Source organism: Chiloscyllium punctatum, chromosome 8 (genome assembly GCF_047496795.1).
Source record: "Chiloscyllium punctatum isolate Juve2018m chromosome 8, sChiPun1.3, whole genome shotgun sequence".
In the NCBI taxonomy this organism is placed as follows: domain Eukaryota; kingdom Metazoa; phylum Chordata; class Chondrichthyes; order Orectolobiformes; family Hemiscylliidae; genus Chiloscyllium; species Chiloscyllium punctatum.
Window position 1 is genome coordinate 39,677,792 of NC_092746.1, and position 17,427 is coordinate 39,695,218.

At 37.1% G+C, this 17,427-nt stretch overlaps 1 protein-coding gene across 5 annotated transcripts in view; it reads left to right on the forward strand.

The window, feature by feature from the left end:
* Nucleotides 1–15,612, forward strand: part of vwde (von Willebrand factor D and EGF domains) — a 204,740-nt gene extending 189,128 nt beyond the window's left edge. For all 5 annotated transcript variants that reach the window (XM_072575400.1, XM_072575396.1, XM_072575397.1 and 2 more), the window contains 8 exons: nucleotides 119–214; nucleotides 1,087–1,182; nucleotides 1,862–1,957; nucleotides 4,893–4,988; nucleotides 9,160–9,255; nucleotides 9,496–9,591; nucleotides 11,905–12,002; nucleotides 13,558–15,612. In XM_072575400.1, the coding sequence (XP_072431501.1) occupies nucleotides 119–214; nucleotides 1,087–1,182; nucleotides 1,862–1,957; nucleotides 4,893–4,988; nucleotides 9,160–9,255; nucleotides 9,496–9,591; nucleotides 11,905–12,002; nucleotides 13,558–13,578 (695 nt within the window). In that variant the 3' untranslated portion in view covers nucleotides 13,579–15,612. The remainder of the gene's footprint in view (nucleotides 1–118; nucleotides 215–1,086; nucleotides 1,183–1,861; nucleotides 1,958–4,892; nucleotides 4,989–9,159; nucleotides 9,256–9,495; nucleotides 9,592–11,904; nucleotides 12,003–13,557) is intronic.
* The last annotated feature ends 1,815 nt before the right edge of the window (nucleotides 15,613–17,427 follow it).

Sequence of the window (17,427 nt, forward strand, 5' to 3'; positions counted from 1 at the left end):
TACTGCAATGGGAATTTGCCATCATTGAGGAAAGAGGTAAAAGACTAAGTGCTCTTGGTGCTGCTTAAAGCACATCCCAAATGAAGTTCTCATATTGAGCGATGATGTTTGATTACAGCTTACTGTGATCCGGCATGTCAACATGGAGGAACCTGTTTGGCTCGAAATCTCTGCACCTGTCCCTATGGTTTTGTTGGACCACGTTGTGAAACAAGTAAGAGAATTTTACTACAATTCCAAAGTATTCTGGCTTTTAGTTTTTTGCCACTCCAATCTGTAGATTTTTATTGCTAACAAAGAGAATGGAAAGATAAGTTTATTGACACATCAATAAGTCAGTGGACTCAATGTGCCAAATGACTTCCTCTTGTGCTGTAACCATTCAATATTTCTTTATTTCCATTGAGTCCAACATGGCAAATAAAAACTGAAAGAACAACAGATGTTGTAAACCAGAGGCAAAAGCAGAAATTGCTGGAAAAGCTCAGCAGGTCTAGCAGCATCTGTGGAGAGAATGTTTTTGAATACAAAGCTTTAAAAAATAGGTTCAAAAAGCTGCCAAGTTGTTCTCGCTAATGTCAAATGTTATGCTTGTAATTACATTTGCATGAGTGGAAACCTAAATCATCACTTCACTTTGAAAACCACCACAATTTGGTGCTTAGCTTATCAATCACATCTGAAGTGGAAGTTTTACTCCTTTGTTCTTTCCATTAGAAGTAAGGCACACTGATTCAGCATTAGGGATGGAAAATGCATGTCGAATCAACATAAGTCCTACTGTAATGTTAAAAAAAGCAAACTGCTGTGACTAACCCAAGCCATCGCATGGCAATTAGAATTAATTGAGGATAGTTGTGAGTGTGGAAAATTGTGTAATTTGAAGTTTCTGTTGAGTTCGTAGCAAATAATCTAAAGCTGTAAACCAGTTAGAATTTAATCATTATTTAATAATTATATCATCTGAAACTCATCTGATGTGTTATATAAATGATTGTAAAAATTCTTCACTTCTTTAAAGACTGAATTTAAATTATACCTTTTAGAAAACTATTATTCTTTTTTCTATTATGTCTATACCCATAGTGGTTTGTAATAGACACTGTGAAAATGGAGGTGAATGTGTCTCTCCGGATGTTTGCCTCTGCACATCTGGCTGGAATGGTCCCACATGTAACGCAGGTAAGGAACATAATCATCTATGTCATTAATTTTTCTTCATTTCCTTTTCCTTTATGTTGTATAGTACACAAACTTGATTTCATCTTACATTGATTTCATCTTTCAAACTTGCAGTCAGTTAAATATTTTAGTTGCAGATATAGTCTGAATTTATTAGTGGAATACTGTATTTTTAATAAGTACTGTATGTAACATTAATTGATTCAGATTGCAGGCTCCATGACAACAATGATGGTTTACAGCATTGAATCCCGAATGACTTGTTTATTTTGCATAATCACCTACAGTAGAGTGACATGGATGTTTATTTTGCTGGAGGGTCATTTTTTAAAAGTCTTTCAAGTGTTCAACTTTTACCTTCAATATCTTTTAAAGTGGAATGAAGTCCACAGCAGTACTTTCATTTAAATACTTTCTGGAATTTAAAATAACAGAATTATTTCATAAAGTGATCTAAAGCCATACAAACACGCAGAAATGATCTTAAATAAACATATGGGGCAAACTATTGAGTATTTGTGAGCTTCGCTGGATGGGCTTTATTTGGAGGTTCTGTATCTGTATAATAGACAATCTGTTATGAAATCTTGAGGAAAATTTATCTTCCCTGCTACTAAATGCTTTAAATTGCTTCTGATGACTCCTCTTATTCTTCTTAACGTGTTGAATTTTCTCTCAGCTGTATGCAATCCCGTATGTCTAAACGGTGGGAGGTGTATCAGACCCAGCATCTGCATGTGTCCGAATGGATTTTTTGGATCACAGTGCCAAAACGGTAATATTTTAGAAACTGCAACCACTCTAGCAATATTTTTGGTGTAAAACATGAGTAGATGAAGTTGAGTGAAAGCATAATAAACAATTTGACTTTTTTTGTGTAAAGTAGTAAGTTTCACCAGCTATAAAACAAGAACTAGAATAGAAACAATTTACTGGATTATATACAAGCCATTTTAGGTGGTAAAATAAGGCAGAAAATTAGATGGTAACATTGGTATTAAACAAAAGACTAAAATGTATTTAATGCAGACTAAAATAGTTTTGATTGAGACTGCAGAGCTATGGCATCGTAGGTTAGATTTCCAAAACTAAATAAAACAAGGTCAAAATAATAATTTGCCAATATTCCAGTTCTCAAGCAAATGTTTGACAAGTATGTTTTATACTTTTGCTTGTGCATGGGAACACTGGAGGTAAACTATTTCCTGAAGCCTGAGAGGAAAATACTTAAAAAGCAAAGGATTATAAATGAAATAATGAGATTCACAGAGAAGATGGTGCTAATTATTGGTGTTTAGAGGAAGTTAAAAGAACTTGAGAAATACAGCACAATGTGGAGGGAAAACTAGTAGATTCGTTAAGTATATCAGTGATAAAGGAATTATTATGAATTTTAAAAAATGCAAACAAAAGCAAAGTACCACAGATGCTGGAAATTTCATCTGTGGGGAGGAAACACAGTTAACCTGTTCTGAAGAAGAGTCATATTGGACGTGCAACATTAACTCTGTTTTGCTCTCCACAAATGCTGCCAGACCTATTCAATTTCCCTAGCACTTTGTTTTTGTAGTGTTGGAAGAAAATTTCAGGAATTGTACAAAAGAATTGGAAGGTTGTACATGTTGTACTTCAGGAATAAAAAATAAGCTGCAATTTTTACGTCTCACTTCCAACCTCTTCCATAATTTTGTTTGAGATTATTTGAGCATGACAGTGTAAAACGCAAAAATGCTAAGCATTACAAAAGAAATTGGTCACTTCTTTAAAGACTTGTTTTAAAATATACCTTTTAGTTAAATTCTTACACATTTCTCTATTATGTCTATACCCATAGTTCTCAGAATTACTAAAAGTCTAAGAGCAATAATTTGGATAAGAAGAGCATTATAGCCCTGACAGAAACTTGACCTCTACTCACCAGGGCAATGGGACGTAACTAGAGACAGCAATTTTCGAAGATTTTTCTTTATGGACATGATTTACACTATAGAGGGGAACAATTTTACTGATGGGTATGGCCAAACCAAAACTTTCTGAATACAGTTAAAAATTATAGTGTATTTTTGGGAGTATGTTGAAAATGAAGCAAAAATGAGGTTATAAGCAGTTCAGAAAAGTTTGAAGCAGTTGTAATTAGGGAGAACTTTAACTATCCTAAAGTGTGTCGGGAAAAAGTACAAAAAGGAGAGACCTGCTCAGTACGTATTCAGGATTTTTGTTTGAGTTTGCGTGTAAGGATCTGGTGCTAAATCTCTTTCTAAGAAAGAAACAGGATAACTAGATTATGAGTAAGCGCGAGAAAAGGTGGGAAATAATGGCTGTAGTTAGGGACATCTTAAAAAGAAAAGAACCGTAGAACTGCTCTATAAGGCTCTAGTATTGGACTGGAAAAGGACCAAATCCAGATTAATTTATTCAAGGAAATGGTAGGTAAAACGACCGAAAAATAGTAGCTGTTAGTTTAAAAGAGACGTGTAGGTTTGGCTCAAATAATTTCATACTAGGAATAAAAGAAGAATATCAAAGGCTAAGGCTGTACAAGAAGTAGAAAATTTAGAGCAAATTTTATTTTTAAAAAGTGTATACAACGTTTTTTTAGAGAAAGAGGATTATACCAAGAAAGAGAGTATGAAAAAGGTTTAGCAAGACTAATTATGAAGTAATCAATTCAGACAAAAAAGAGAGATTTTAATGAACATCAAGTGAATTGACTAGCATGAAGAAAAGGATAGTTAAACAAGGGTTAGAACACAATGATAAAATGGACTATCTTGTGCTTGAAGGTTTATGAATGATAATGATTATTGTTTGGAGGACCAGTTTTTATTGGCGTAGGCAGTGCTGAAGGAACAGTAGAATTGTTCAAGGAGCACTTGAAAGTGCATGACTGGAGTTATAAATTCCAAAAACAAAACTGTCCTAAAATATGAATAGAATAAAAAGCAAATGTTACCAGGTCTGATGATTCCCATCCTAGAATGGGAAAAGAATAAATAAAGTGCTCACTGAGTTACTAATCATAGTTTTCCAATGATTATTGCAAATAAAGGATTCCCAATTGGCAAATGTTGCACATCTAATCAAAAAGAAGAAATGAATAAGCTAGAAAATTATAGACCAGTTAGTCTTGTCTACGTTGTAGTTAAATCTCTTGGGTTTGTTTCATGGGTCTGTTTACCATTGAGGAACTCCACCCCTTGGAAAGGACAAAGCATTAAATTGTAATGAATAATTCAAGATAAAAGACTAGCACTGAGACAAAAATGAATATATTTACTGTGCTATAATTTCCAAACAAAATTAGAGTTAATAGTTATGGTGAGAGAGCGAGCATTAAGCTAAATTTCATCCTTTCATGCTAATATTTCCAAAGTTCTGTAAATTTCTGTTGGAATACATGGTCACGTTTTATAGAACTGAAAGAAAATGTCAGTAAAATCCAAAGCAAATCAATTTTTGTCAGCAGTGGAATTCCTTAAAGCACAGATGGGATAACCCATTAAAGGACATTCCAGGGTAGTAATGTCACAGACACTCTGAACAAGTGAAAATAGGGTGATTATGTCTGCAGCAGGGAAAAGCCAGAAATCTGTTTGCGCCATTCTTTATTAATGCTTTACTCTTATTTGGTGGCACTAAATGTTTCAGATGATTACAAGGCTTCGTTGTATTACCAAATAAAATTGTTTCAAATATTTTACTTTCATTAGCAATTTGCAATCCTCCTTGCAAGAATGGTGGACATTGTATGAGAAATAACGTCTGCTCCTGTCCAGATGGCTACACAGGAAAAAGATGTCAGAAAAGTAAGAGCCATCTTTAAAATATAAATCCATTCAAGTAATCCAATATAATCTCTGATTCCATTTACTTAAACAATAGCATAACAGCTCCGGAGGACAATACAAACACTTCCATGTATTTAAAATAAATTGGCATGAAGTTTAAAAAAAAATCTGGAATGGGGGAAATTGTAAAGATTTCTCAAATAAAAAACACTGAATTTGGAATCATTTCAGATTTATAGGAACTGAATTACATTTATATAGCTGCACTATTTTACACATTTCCAAACAAATCTTTTCCACCTTGGTTTTACTTAATGAATGTATTTTATCTGGATGTTTTTACATCTTCATCCTTCATCATGTTTGTTATCTTGCTGGACTCACTTGACAACACTTACTTATACGAGCAATATCAGGAGTTGACCATCATTATACCTGATAGTTGTGAAGTTCTAATAAAGTTGCTGCCTTGCAGACAAGAAGGGAAGGAGAAAGAGAACTTGGTATCCAATAATTGTCCCTTCATGCTTTGACACCAGAAGTATTTATTTTATTCATTCATAACATGTAGGCATAACTGGAAAGGCCAACATCTGGTGCTTATCTCTAATTGCCCTTGAACTGGGTGGCTCAAGGCAGTTAAGAGTCAGTCACATTGTTGTCAGTCTGGAATCTCATGTAACTCATAGTGTCTTCCTAACATTATCCCACACTGAGGCATATTCACTGAGGCACCTTCAGGTTAAACACACACTGTCTGATGAAAGAGCAGACTATAGTCCACAGGAATTATGGTGACTTTTACTTCACTTCACTTTCCCAACCTGATTGCAGCTTTCCTTCTCTGAATAAACTAAATAGGTTTTTAGAATATTCCATGATAGTTTCAAGATCACCATTACTGAGACAAGCTTTCAATCCTAGATTGTCCAATTGAGTCTAAATTACTCCAGCTGCTGTAGTGTGATTTGAAACTATATCCCTGTCAGTAGGACTCGGGATTATTAATGATATTACCCATCACACCACCATCTCTCCTACCCTTGCATTCTTTTGGCAGTATCCTATTTTCTAGTCTAACAAACTGGGATTTGATTCTGTTTTAAAGCAGCACTCTGGGCCTCTGACATACTCATCCAATAACATTACCATTCAACCATCATCTTTCCCAACCACAGCCAGAGCCTCACCTGACACCATTCACTCAGCTAGTCACATAGCACAGATTCCAGTTATGTTGGGCTGAACACTGAAATGAAACATTTTTGATTAAGCGCAGTGATTAGTGTAATTGCAAGCATTATTGTAATATGTATGTGAGGTTTTTGTTCAACTCCCTTGGGTGGAAACTTATGGTAGTTGAGCCTATAGGCTGAATAAGTTAATTATTTGTTAAGAACCAAGTATTTTTCATAGACCAAAACAAAAAGGATGAAAAATGAGGTTGACTATAAAAGTAGAATTGTTCATAAAAGTTTTTACCAAGAGACCTTTGTTGATTCATTTCTATAGTACATTTTTAGCCTGAAAGTGTATCAGGAAGCATCTGGCTGGAAAGGTATGTGTATGTTAAAGAGAATAAATTACTATATGTTTGCATTTTTCATGCAACAAATGTGTTTTAAGCTCTATTGTACTACTTGTGATTTCTACATGTAAGTTAACAAGGGTTATGCTGTTATTGGGGGGGGGGGGAGGGGGTGTGTGGGGGGTGTGGGGGGAGTGGGGGGAGCGGGGGGAGTGGGGGGAGGGAGGGAGGGAGGGAGGTTAGTGGTGAATTCATTAACCATCCGAATCAGGGCAGCTGACAGAAGATCATAAGAAATAAGCGTAGAATTATAAACTAGGTTGTTCAGATAGATAGGAGAAAGTGAGGCTTGCAGATGCTGGAGATCAGAGTCGAGAGAGTGTGGTGCTGGAAAGACACAGTAGGTCCTGCAGCATCCGAGGAGCAGGAGAATCGTTGTTTCAGGCAGGAGCCCTTCATCAGGAATGGTGAAGTGCTCCTGCCTGAAATGTCAATTCTCCTGCTCATTCGATACTGCAAGAAATCTATCTGTTCAGATAGATATGCTGGTGGATATGAAGGCAATCTCACACTGGCTCTGGAAGGCCCTCATCAAGATATAACTGCTGGGCTCAGGGAACCTGATTACCTGCAGTTAAAGTTGGACAGCACGATTGGTCAGCACTAAGGACCTGGGTTTGACTTCAGCCTTTGGCGTCTGTGTGGAGTTTGCATGTTCTCCCTGTGTCTGTCTGGATTTGTGCTGAGTACTCCAGTTTCCTCCCATAGTCCAACGATGTGCAGGTTAAGTGGTTTGATCATGCTAAATTACCCTTAGCATCCGGAGATGCGCAGGCTAGATGAATTAACCATGGTAAATGTGGAGTTATGGCAGGAGGGTGGGGGGAGCTGGGTCTGGGTGAAATGTTCTTTGGTGGGTTAGTGCAGACCTGATGAGCAGAATGGTCTTCACCCGCACTGTAGGGGTTTTCTGATTCTGTGGATTCACACTTGCAGCAAAATGCAAACATATAGTAATTTATTCTCTTTAACATACACATACCTTTCCAGCCAGATGCTTAAAATGCCTAACTGTCTTTTAGTGCAGGTTGCTGGTCCACTAATCTTTGTCTCAATTGAAGTTCACACAGTGCATTAGAAGGTCAGAATTGTAAATTTTGAGACCTTCCCCCACACCCCTCACTGGCATAAACCCTTTTTCAGGTAAAAATTGGCCCAAAGTTTGCCACGTGGTATCTTCAATCACCTCTTTCCTTTCACTTCCCCCTTCCCCCCCTCTTTCCCCCCTCACCCCCCACCCACCCACCCCCACCGTTATAACTCCCCCTGTCTCTACCTGTAAGGGATCCAAGTTTACCCCTACTCATTTTTTTATTGTACACAGGAGTTCTGACAATATGTTTTCACATCTCTAATTAGATTGCTGTCTTTTTATTCCTTTTCTTTCTAAATTGCTTCACTATCCTTTGCTCAATTTTAAAACCTTCCTAATCCTCAGACTTATTATGATTTTTGGCAATTTTTTTTTAATTGTGTGTGTGTGTGTGTGTGTGTGTGTGTGTTAGCCATGGTTGCACTAAATTTCCTATGGAATGTGTTATTCCTTGAACTTAGTTTCATAATTGGTAATGAACATATTTATTGGATTTTGCTATTGTTTATCTGTCGTCATTTTTTTTGTATTTAATGTCCCAATTTGCCTTATACTAATTTAAAACCCTAGATTTATACTTAACTAAATCACTTTAAATTTATTATCAAATATTATGATCATTCTTCCACAGAGGCAAGGGTATTAATTAGATTAGATTACTTACAGTGTGGAAACAGGCCCTTCGGCCTGTTAATAAACTGGATCAAAAATTGCATTTTTCCTCATTAGTTTCCTTGATCAAAATCTCAAAAAACTATCTTGAATGCACTACCCTTAATAGACTGCTTAGCAGCATCAGTTGACTATATGGTGTTTTTCTGAATATTCACATCTTTTCCCGCTTACCTAATCCGGCCCAATTTGTATAATTTTCTGAGTGTCAACACTCTCTGTACCACTGACTCTGGATTACTTCTTTTGTTTCTCACTCTCCTCACTATCAGATATTGATATTTTAGCTCAATATGCTGAATTTTATGACATGGTTTGGTAGCCTGATCTTATGATATAAGTTGGTTCCCAGGACCAAAATTGCTGGCTGAGAAACCTGCTCAGTAAATGTATCACAGGCGACATCCTAATAGATAATCTGTGGACTAGTTGCCAATTAAGAATAACAGCCCAGCTGTGGAAACTGCTAACACAATCAAGGCTAGCATCACTACAGCCCCATTTAGCTGACAGCCTTCCTACTCAGCAAGGGAATTGTTCCACCATTCATGACATGCCAATGACAAATAAAATTGGCCCCTCATTGGCATTTATTTGCAAATTTGACTTCACCATTCATAAAATGCCCAATATTCTGAGAAAGCTGGTAACATCCTGGCAACTGCTTCTGCCCATTAAAACTTACTTGCTTCACCTTGCTACATCTCTCAAATGCTCAATTCTCATCTCCACCTTCAAGTTCATGTACGTTTTCACAGTGCCCTCGCTCACCCTTTATGGATTACATTGGCCGTAAGCATTTGTTGTAACATATGACATAATTCTTTCTTTTAAAGGTATCTGTGAGCCAATGTGCATGAATGGAGGGAAGTGTGTGGGTCCTAATGTCTGCTCTTGTGTATCAGGATGGAAGGGGAAAAGATGCAATATACGTAAGTCAGAATTCTAATACAATTTCTTATGTGCGTTCATGCCAATGCTATTGATAAAGGCAATATCAAATCTTCTACTGTTCAAACATTGAAAAACACTATTTTGTGCTTTTGAGAAAGTTTGTTTTGAATTATGAGCACAATATCCTTCAATGTTTTATCTCTGCTACTTGTAGCTATGAAAATTTAAATAAATTGAAGCATACAATAATCAAAATCCTTTCACAATGCCTATTTTAGCTGTCTGTATACAGAAGTGCAAGAATGGAGGAGAGTGTATAGGTCCCAGTACTTGCCATTGTGTGCCTGGATGGGAAGGACTACAATGTCAAACACGTAAGCACTTTTCAAGATAGTTGTTTGTATCTTTCTAGAGTTCTCTTTAATTCTGAGGCTACTCTGAACATTAGTCAAATGCATTTGATAGCAGCAGGAAATTTAATGACGAACAAATCTAGTTACCTTAGCTCTTTCTTCTTCGTTCTGTCCTTCGGCAATTAAATTTAACACCGGTGCTGGAGTCCCAAAGTCAACATACCACATTGTGTAAGAATTGCACCAGATCGGAATCTGCTAAAATTGCATCAGTCAGCTAATTTTTCATGTGCATTAAAGCAATGAGCACTAGAATAAGCAAGATGATGAGCAATGGAAAAGTGGAGAAAAAGAACAAATGTGGAGATTGTTCACTAAATTTGTCATTTTCACAGTGGACAATAGGATGCTGATGAAAATGAAGAAAATGTGAAAGTCAAGCTTATTCATATATCACTGGAACAAATTCTTACCACACGTTCTTCTGCCATAATCCTCTTGATCTCACTTCCTGTAATACATGTTTTATATCTCTCACATACCAGTTTCAGTACCTATTGAAAATAATACCAAACTGCACAGGCTAAAACACCACAGATGCCAATAACAGAGGCTTTACCTCAGGAGCAAACTGGTCTAACCATTGCATACCATATGAACAACCAGTCAGCACAATGCTAAAGTCCATGCGATGTATAGGAGAACTACAATATAAAGTGAAAGAGATGCATTTTTAATAATTCAGGGCTGCATCCTGTGAAGGCAGGATAGTTAAGTATCTCTTTACTTCAGAGCTTGTTGTATTAAAAGACAAACTGTTACAGTAGTTGCCTTGTTAGTCACAATGATTAGTCATGGCTTCATACAGCACAGAAACAGTCCCTTCAGTCCAACCAGTCCATGCTGACCATAATCCCAAACTAAACTTGTCCCATCTGCTTGCACTTAGCCTTTATCTCTCCAAAGAAATTCAAGAACCTATCCAAATGTCTTTTCAACATTACAACTGTAATCCACTATTTCCTCTGGAAGTTCATTATTGGAGAAAAGATGCAATCATTTCAAACAAACTGATTTGTCATTGAAATGGTCTTAGAGTGAAAAGATGTCTAATATGCTGTTTCAATGTAGATATTGAATTGAAAGATTAATGATCAATTCTGACCTAATGCCAATCCTACCAAATGCTTCTTTACACAAACTCACCATTCATGCGCATAAGAAATTAGGTTTGATTTCAGAAACTCCCACCCTTTCTTCTCTGAGCACAGAAGTGCCTTTATGATGGTTTCACTAGATTGGCATTCCGCGAGAGTTGCATATCTGTATTTCAATGCTGTTCTGCTCATACAAACTCTGATGGACTCTCATTATTCATGGGATCAAGAATTGCTCACAGGCCTTTCATAGAAATAAATTCCTTCCTTGAAGAGTGTGCAGAATGTCACAGGACAAACCTATCATAACAATTTCTCATCTCTTTAAAATGCAGGATTCCTTGCAGATTATCTCAAAATCCATATATTTGTGGTGTAGAACTGTTTCATGCTGAGGCAGGTGAATTGGATTGAAACTCACAAAGAAACATGTGTATCATGTCTTGGACCTTGAACTTTGAAAAATGTACAAATCTAATAAAACTGATTAGCTCACTGCCGATTTGCAATAAGATCAGATTTGCTTAATTAAACAGGTTGAAAAATGTGTGAATAAATTGATAAATATGTGCTCATTTCCACATGACTGCCCAAGACAACTCAGCACCATAAAAGTGGGCTATGGCTCTGATCTTCATAATCACAGGGCATTACCATTTCCCTAGCCTCCACAAAAAACATTCTGTGCATCACCATTATCCAGAAACTCCATGACAGCAGCTATGTACTGTAAATGCCTTGTGCTAGGATAGATTAAAATAGTTCAACTCCAACGTTATAAGGCCTCACCACCATGCAAAAGGCATGCATTATTAAACTTAATGGATTAGCCTCCAGTTTTCTGACTGGGAGCAGCTGCAATATCACACATGAAGCTTAACAGCATCCTCAACAACAGAATGCATTACAATGTTAATTCACTTGCAGGCTCAAAATATCCACCACCACCTTCAATAATTTGGATGAATTCTTCTGTCTTCTGTTTGGTGGATTCTTTTGTCAGTGGTGAGCTTAGATAGATAGTTTCTGTGGAATAATAGCCCAGCATAAAGCAATCCATTTAGGATGAAGGAAGAAATTGGTGACTTAATAGTTAAAATCCAACCATTTCTGTAAAACAAATACAGTTTATATGTTTTTTTTTGTATAAATGAGAACTTCCTTTTGTGTTCCAAAGCTGTATGCCGGCAAAAATGCCTTTTTGGAGGCAAATGTATTCTTCCAAATGTATGCTCCTGTCGCCCAGGATATTCTGGATTCATTTGTGGCAAGAAGGTGAGAGTATCTTTTTGGAATACAACTATTATGAAAGTATACATAGCTTCCTTTGTATATATGTCACAATTTGGCGTCTTTCCTAAAACTCTGTGTTTGTAGCTGAATACGATGTCTACTTTATCTGATGCAACTGTACTGGTTACAGCCAAAGTATACCATTTGACTGCAAACTGAGATTCTGAACTCATCTTCTCCATTACAAAGGCTACATACTTCCACCATTTTAGCACCACTTATGTGCACCTCAGCCTCACTCCATTCATTGCTGCAACCCTCATCCAAACGTTTGTCACTTCCAGACTCATCAATTGGAATACAGTTTTGGCTGACCTGCCATTGCATCATTCAAAGCTCAGCACATGCTAAACTCCACTGCCCATAGCCTATCATATAATGTTCATCCATTACTTAAGTGCTATCAGACATACATTGGCTTCCAGCCCCCAAACTCTTCCAAGTTTAACATTTTCATCCTTCATTCTTTCTGCATGTCCCATACAATTTTCCCCATCACAACCAGCCATGCCATAAGCTGTTTTGTTACTAAATGCTTGAATTGTGTTTTCATTCTTCCTCTGCTTCTCCGCATCACATCTAAGAACATCCTTAAAACCTCCAGACATTGCGGGGCGCCAAAATACTTAATGCTTTGACAGAAAAGTGCCCCAAAACAATCTAAGTAAACAGCCATAGCTCATCTGTTTATCCCAATGAGTCCAATTTATTTAAAAAAAATTCAGCTTGGTTCTCAAGCATGTCTGCTAATTTGTCATGAGAATTGCAATTCACTTAGGAAGTCAAAAAACAATTAGACTTTTGACTCAACACTTCTTCTGGCCAATAAAGCATCTATTTAAGACCTCAGAATGTTAATCTACATTAAAGCTAGTATATAAATGCAAGTTTATTCTTTTCCTCCTGTCTGTCCCAAATTGTAAGGGAGATACAGAGGAAACCAGAATTGGAAATTGTAGTGCTAGTTAGAGAAATACAGAGGAGCAAGACAATGAAGAGAATTAAATATATATATGAAAATGTTAAATTCAAAGAGTTGGAGAGCTAGAAGCCAAAGTAGTTCTGAGAACATAGGGATAACAGGTGCTTAGGACATAGTGTGTCATAAGAAATGGGCAGCAGAGTTCAAAATTCATTGAATGCTAAAGAGAGTGAAAAATGGGAGGGCAGTCAAAAACATATTGTAATAATCAAGTTTCAAAGTGACAAAGGCACAGATTAAGGAGAAAGCAGCACATAAAGTGAAGCCAAGGTGGTGTCAGATGATGTTACAATTATAGAAGTAGTATAGAAATGAAATTTGGAGTCTCTGGTTTCCACAGCCCATTTAAAAAAAAGCATGGACTGCTGTTAAAGTAGTACTACTTTGGACTTCTTCACTGAATACAAAGTTGTATATGTAATACATAAAAGGCTTAAGTTGAAACAGGAGTTTCCAATTAGTGCCAGTGGAAATAAATCTTTGTCATGATTATGACTGACCAAAATCTGATTATTCCTAATAGCGTTCATCTGTAATATTTTTGTTTTATTGCAGATACCAATGAGACTGGGTTAGCTTGGCATCAGTGTCTAATATCCCTCTCAGCAATAATAGACATAATGCTGGAGACAGTTGTAAGAACCGGAAGTGATTTTGCTCAATTATAAGGACTGCACACATCAAAGACTTGACCGTGTTAAATCAAAAGATTAAACCAAAGGTTTGATCCAAACCATGCACAGACTCTTACAACTCGGTATTAAAAAAATAGTGCTCTTCAAGTGTTCTTGAGTAAAGTGGTGTGTTTACAGTTTGAACAATGTGAGGTACTGTAAGCAAAAGATAATTACTGCCCATACCATTTATTGTATTTTCACTACCTCATAATAGAATGCCGGGGTTTATTTTATTGTCACTAATGGTTGCAAGACATGAGGGAAATCGTTTGAATTTTTGTGAAACATTCACGTAATGTCCACTGACCATGGAAGTTTTGACTTGAATCCTGATTTATCAATTGCATTGTAACATTTTTATTGCATTGTTTCTAATGGAAGACCCTGACCCTTCTTGGAAACAGCACAAACTGCAACCATATCAATCTTAAATGTGGCACAATAAATCTGTTCACGTACATATGTTTCCCTTGTCTCTACATTAGAAGACAAACATGTCAGGTTGTTTGCACTTCCTCCACAGTTAAGTGAGTAAATGTGCCACGTTGAGCAAACCTGTACAGGTGGGTTTCTGATTCTGTCCCTTCCGTGTTGAGTTTCAAGATCTCAGCTACATTGCACAATTTCCATCAGCATCCCTAAAAAGTGGAAGGAATCTGATTGTGTAGGTTTACAAATATGTTGGATTAGAACATAATCACCCTTGACGAAATGTGACTTTGTATATTGATCAGAATCATAAAATTAAATTAAGGCTTAGAATTCATTCAATATTAGTGGATGAATATCTGAAACATCATTCAACATTTCTCTGTCCAGTCTTGTAACACAGTCAGAACTGATTAAAGTCAGTTAATGTCACCATTAAGATTGTAAACAGAGCAACTTTGCACACATATTAAAGGTTCATCCTCCAATATCCCCAAATGTAATTTCTGATCATTTAATGTAATATCCTTAAAATCATACATTCTTCTGTGTAAAGGTGAAGGGTAGTAGATATCAACATACTCAGAAAGTTAGGAAACCTGTCAGAAACACAGCAAGCATGAACACTTATTGAATCTCACCTCTGTCTACTGTAAATCAATATGATTTCCCAGTCATTCCCTTTCATGGACCTTCCATTTCCATATCATGAGGACTTTTGATTATTGTAGAAATTTACAGACCTGATCTCCATGTCATAAAGGGTTGCACAGATGATGCATAAATATTTTTTATATATACATAATTCCAAAAAATCTGAAGTACAGGAAGAATAGACAGTTCTCTTAGAAATGAACATTTATATATGGCATGTCCACACAAATTGCAAAAAAAGTTTTTTTTCTCTGTGGTAGAATTTATCATAATACATGATTTAAAAGAAAAGGTGATATGGGAAATAATCTTTATCCAAATGCTTTTACATTAAATTTTAGGACAAGCCTCAGTGAGAATAATTACAGTATGTACATAAAGTCACAAGATTCATGTACATCAAGTTAAACTGGTTGCTACGCTTTAGTCAGTTGCATGTTACTGCTATTTTCCCAGATGATATTAACATTTTCCCATGTACATTAAGTTGAAACCGTTGTTTGTAAACTTTGTTCAAGATTTTGTTTTAAGATGAATATTTTATATAAGGTTCATAACCCAAATTAGTTAATTTAGGAAAATTTAGTGTTTTAACCTACTTCAATAGGTAAAATAGTTATAGCATTAATTTACAATGTGCCATATCTTCTAAATTCTTGACATTTCAGATTTTTGTGCCAATTAAATTATTGAAACCAACATAAAAATATTGATAAAGCTGTTGCAAAATATATTTGTGTATATAAAACACATAGACTGTATTGCCTTATTAATGTCTCTACTTTTCATTTTTTCTTTGAAATATTAAACATTGTACATATGATGATGACTTGTGTGAACATTAAGGTTTTCATGTAATAAAGGTATTTGGAATGTGTTTTAAGTACTGAGTTGTGAATCCTGCACATTAGCAATAAACACATGAACTCCTATGCACTGATATTGTGCTACTAAAATAGCAATCTGATGCTAGAGATCTTTCGACTTGAAGTACATTCTGACAATTTTTAAACAAAAATATTCACTTAGTATTTGTCGTATTTGGTATTGTTATTACCCCATAAGAACAGTACTAGGGAGTATGACTAGGTGAGAGAGAGTAAAGATTTTATTGGAGACATTGGGCCAGAATTGAATCTACAAGGTGGTGAATGGAAGTTGGGAATATTCCCAGCATCACATGCTGGCCTTCGGAAATATCAGCTCCAACGGTGAGATCTTCTTTGGTGGGAGGTGGACATGGCTGAAATCTGCCCAGTGAACCCCTGTGCCCCCATCCCCTAACTCCCCACCAAAAGAAATTTGGAGGCAACTGTGGAGTTTCAGCTGCAGCGGCAGGATGTTTAAAAGGCCCAATTTGTTGGTGTAGGAAGTTTGTCCCATCTGTAAAACAAAAGGTCTGTTGCATACCCCACATATTTCCTATTCCCAATCCAGCACCTCCTTGCCTAGCAAGCACCTGCCATGGTGCATCATACTTACCATGCCAAAGTATTCCTCCCCTCACCCCCATGGTCCATCGTGTCAAGGTGTAACACTTAGATGCCCATTCATGCACTGTACACAGTATAAAAGCAAGGAATGCCATAGTGTTTTGTATTCTTGGTTGAGATTCCAACCATTAGAGAGTCGAAACATCTTATCTCCGACTAAGTTGACAGCAGTGAGTGTTTGATCTCTGTACTAGAACTATGGAAAGGTTATAGCACGTAAAGAAGAATGTAAAATCTAACCTTCCATTTTAATGTCTCCTTCCTGCACCAGATCTATAGTTTTGCAGGTTACAGCACTTCAGGTGTAGATCCAAATTCCTTTCAAATGTGTTGTGTTTCTGTCCCACCTACCAAAATAGGCAGTGAACACCAGGCATCCACATACTTTGGGGGAAAAAAAACAGAGATTGCAGGGATTCTGGGTAATCCAAGATGGAGGATGGGAAAGATTTATGACTGTAACAGCTGCTCCTTTTTTGAGGTATTTTAGGTGTTGGAGGTGATTTCCTTGAATTCCAGGAGCAGCAATTACTGTTTTTTTTTCTTTTCTCTTTTACTACCGCAGTTAGGCGGTAGTGCTTATTTTTCCCCAGCACCCATGGTGTGTGTGTGTGTGTGTGTAGGTGTGAAACACAGTGAAAGGCACAAAGTGTACGAATCTTTATTCAATTGCCACCACCAGGAAAATAGGAAAACACCCGAGTGGCCAGTGACAAGCACTGCCCTTCAAACCCAAGGGCAATGCTGTGTGATCAAAACAGTGAAGTGGACGGTAGGGACTCAATCAAAATAGAGTTGGAGGGAGAAATAATGCACTCCACTCCCTGCGGCGCCCACCTCTCCCTGAACAATTCCAGGGTGTTGGTGGACACCACATGCTCCTTCTCCAAGGACACCCGGGCTCTAACGTAACCGTGGAAGAGGGACAGGCAGTCGGCCCTAACGACCCCCTCCACGGCCCAATGCCTGGACCTGTTGATGGCGAGTTTGGCCAGGCCCAGGAGCAGACCCATGAGGAGGTCTTCAGACCTGCCCTCCCTCCTCCATACCGGGTGCCCGAAGATCAGGAGCGTGGGACTGAAGTGCAACCAAAAGCAGAGGAGGAGGTTTTAAAGAAAATCAAAAAGGGAGTGCAAACGCCCACACCCAATATATACATGGTCCATGGACTC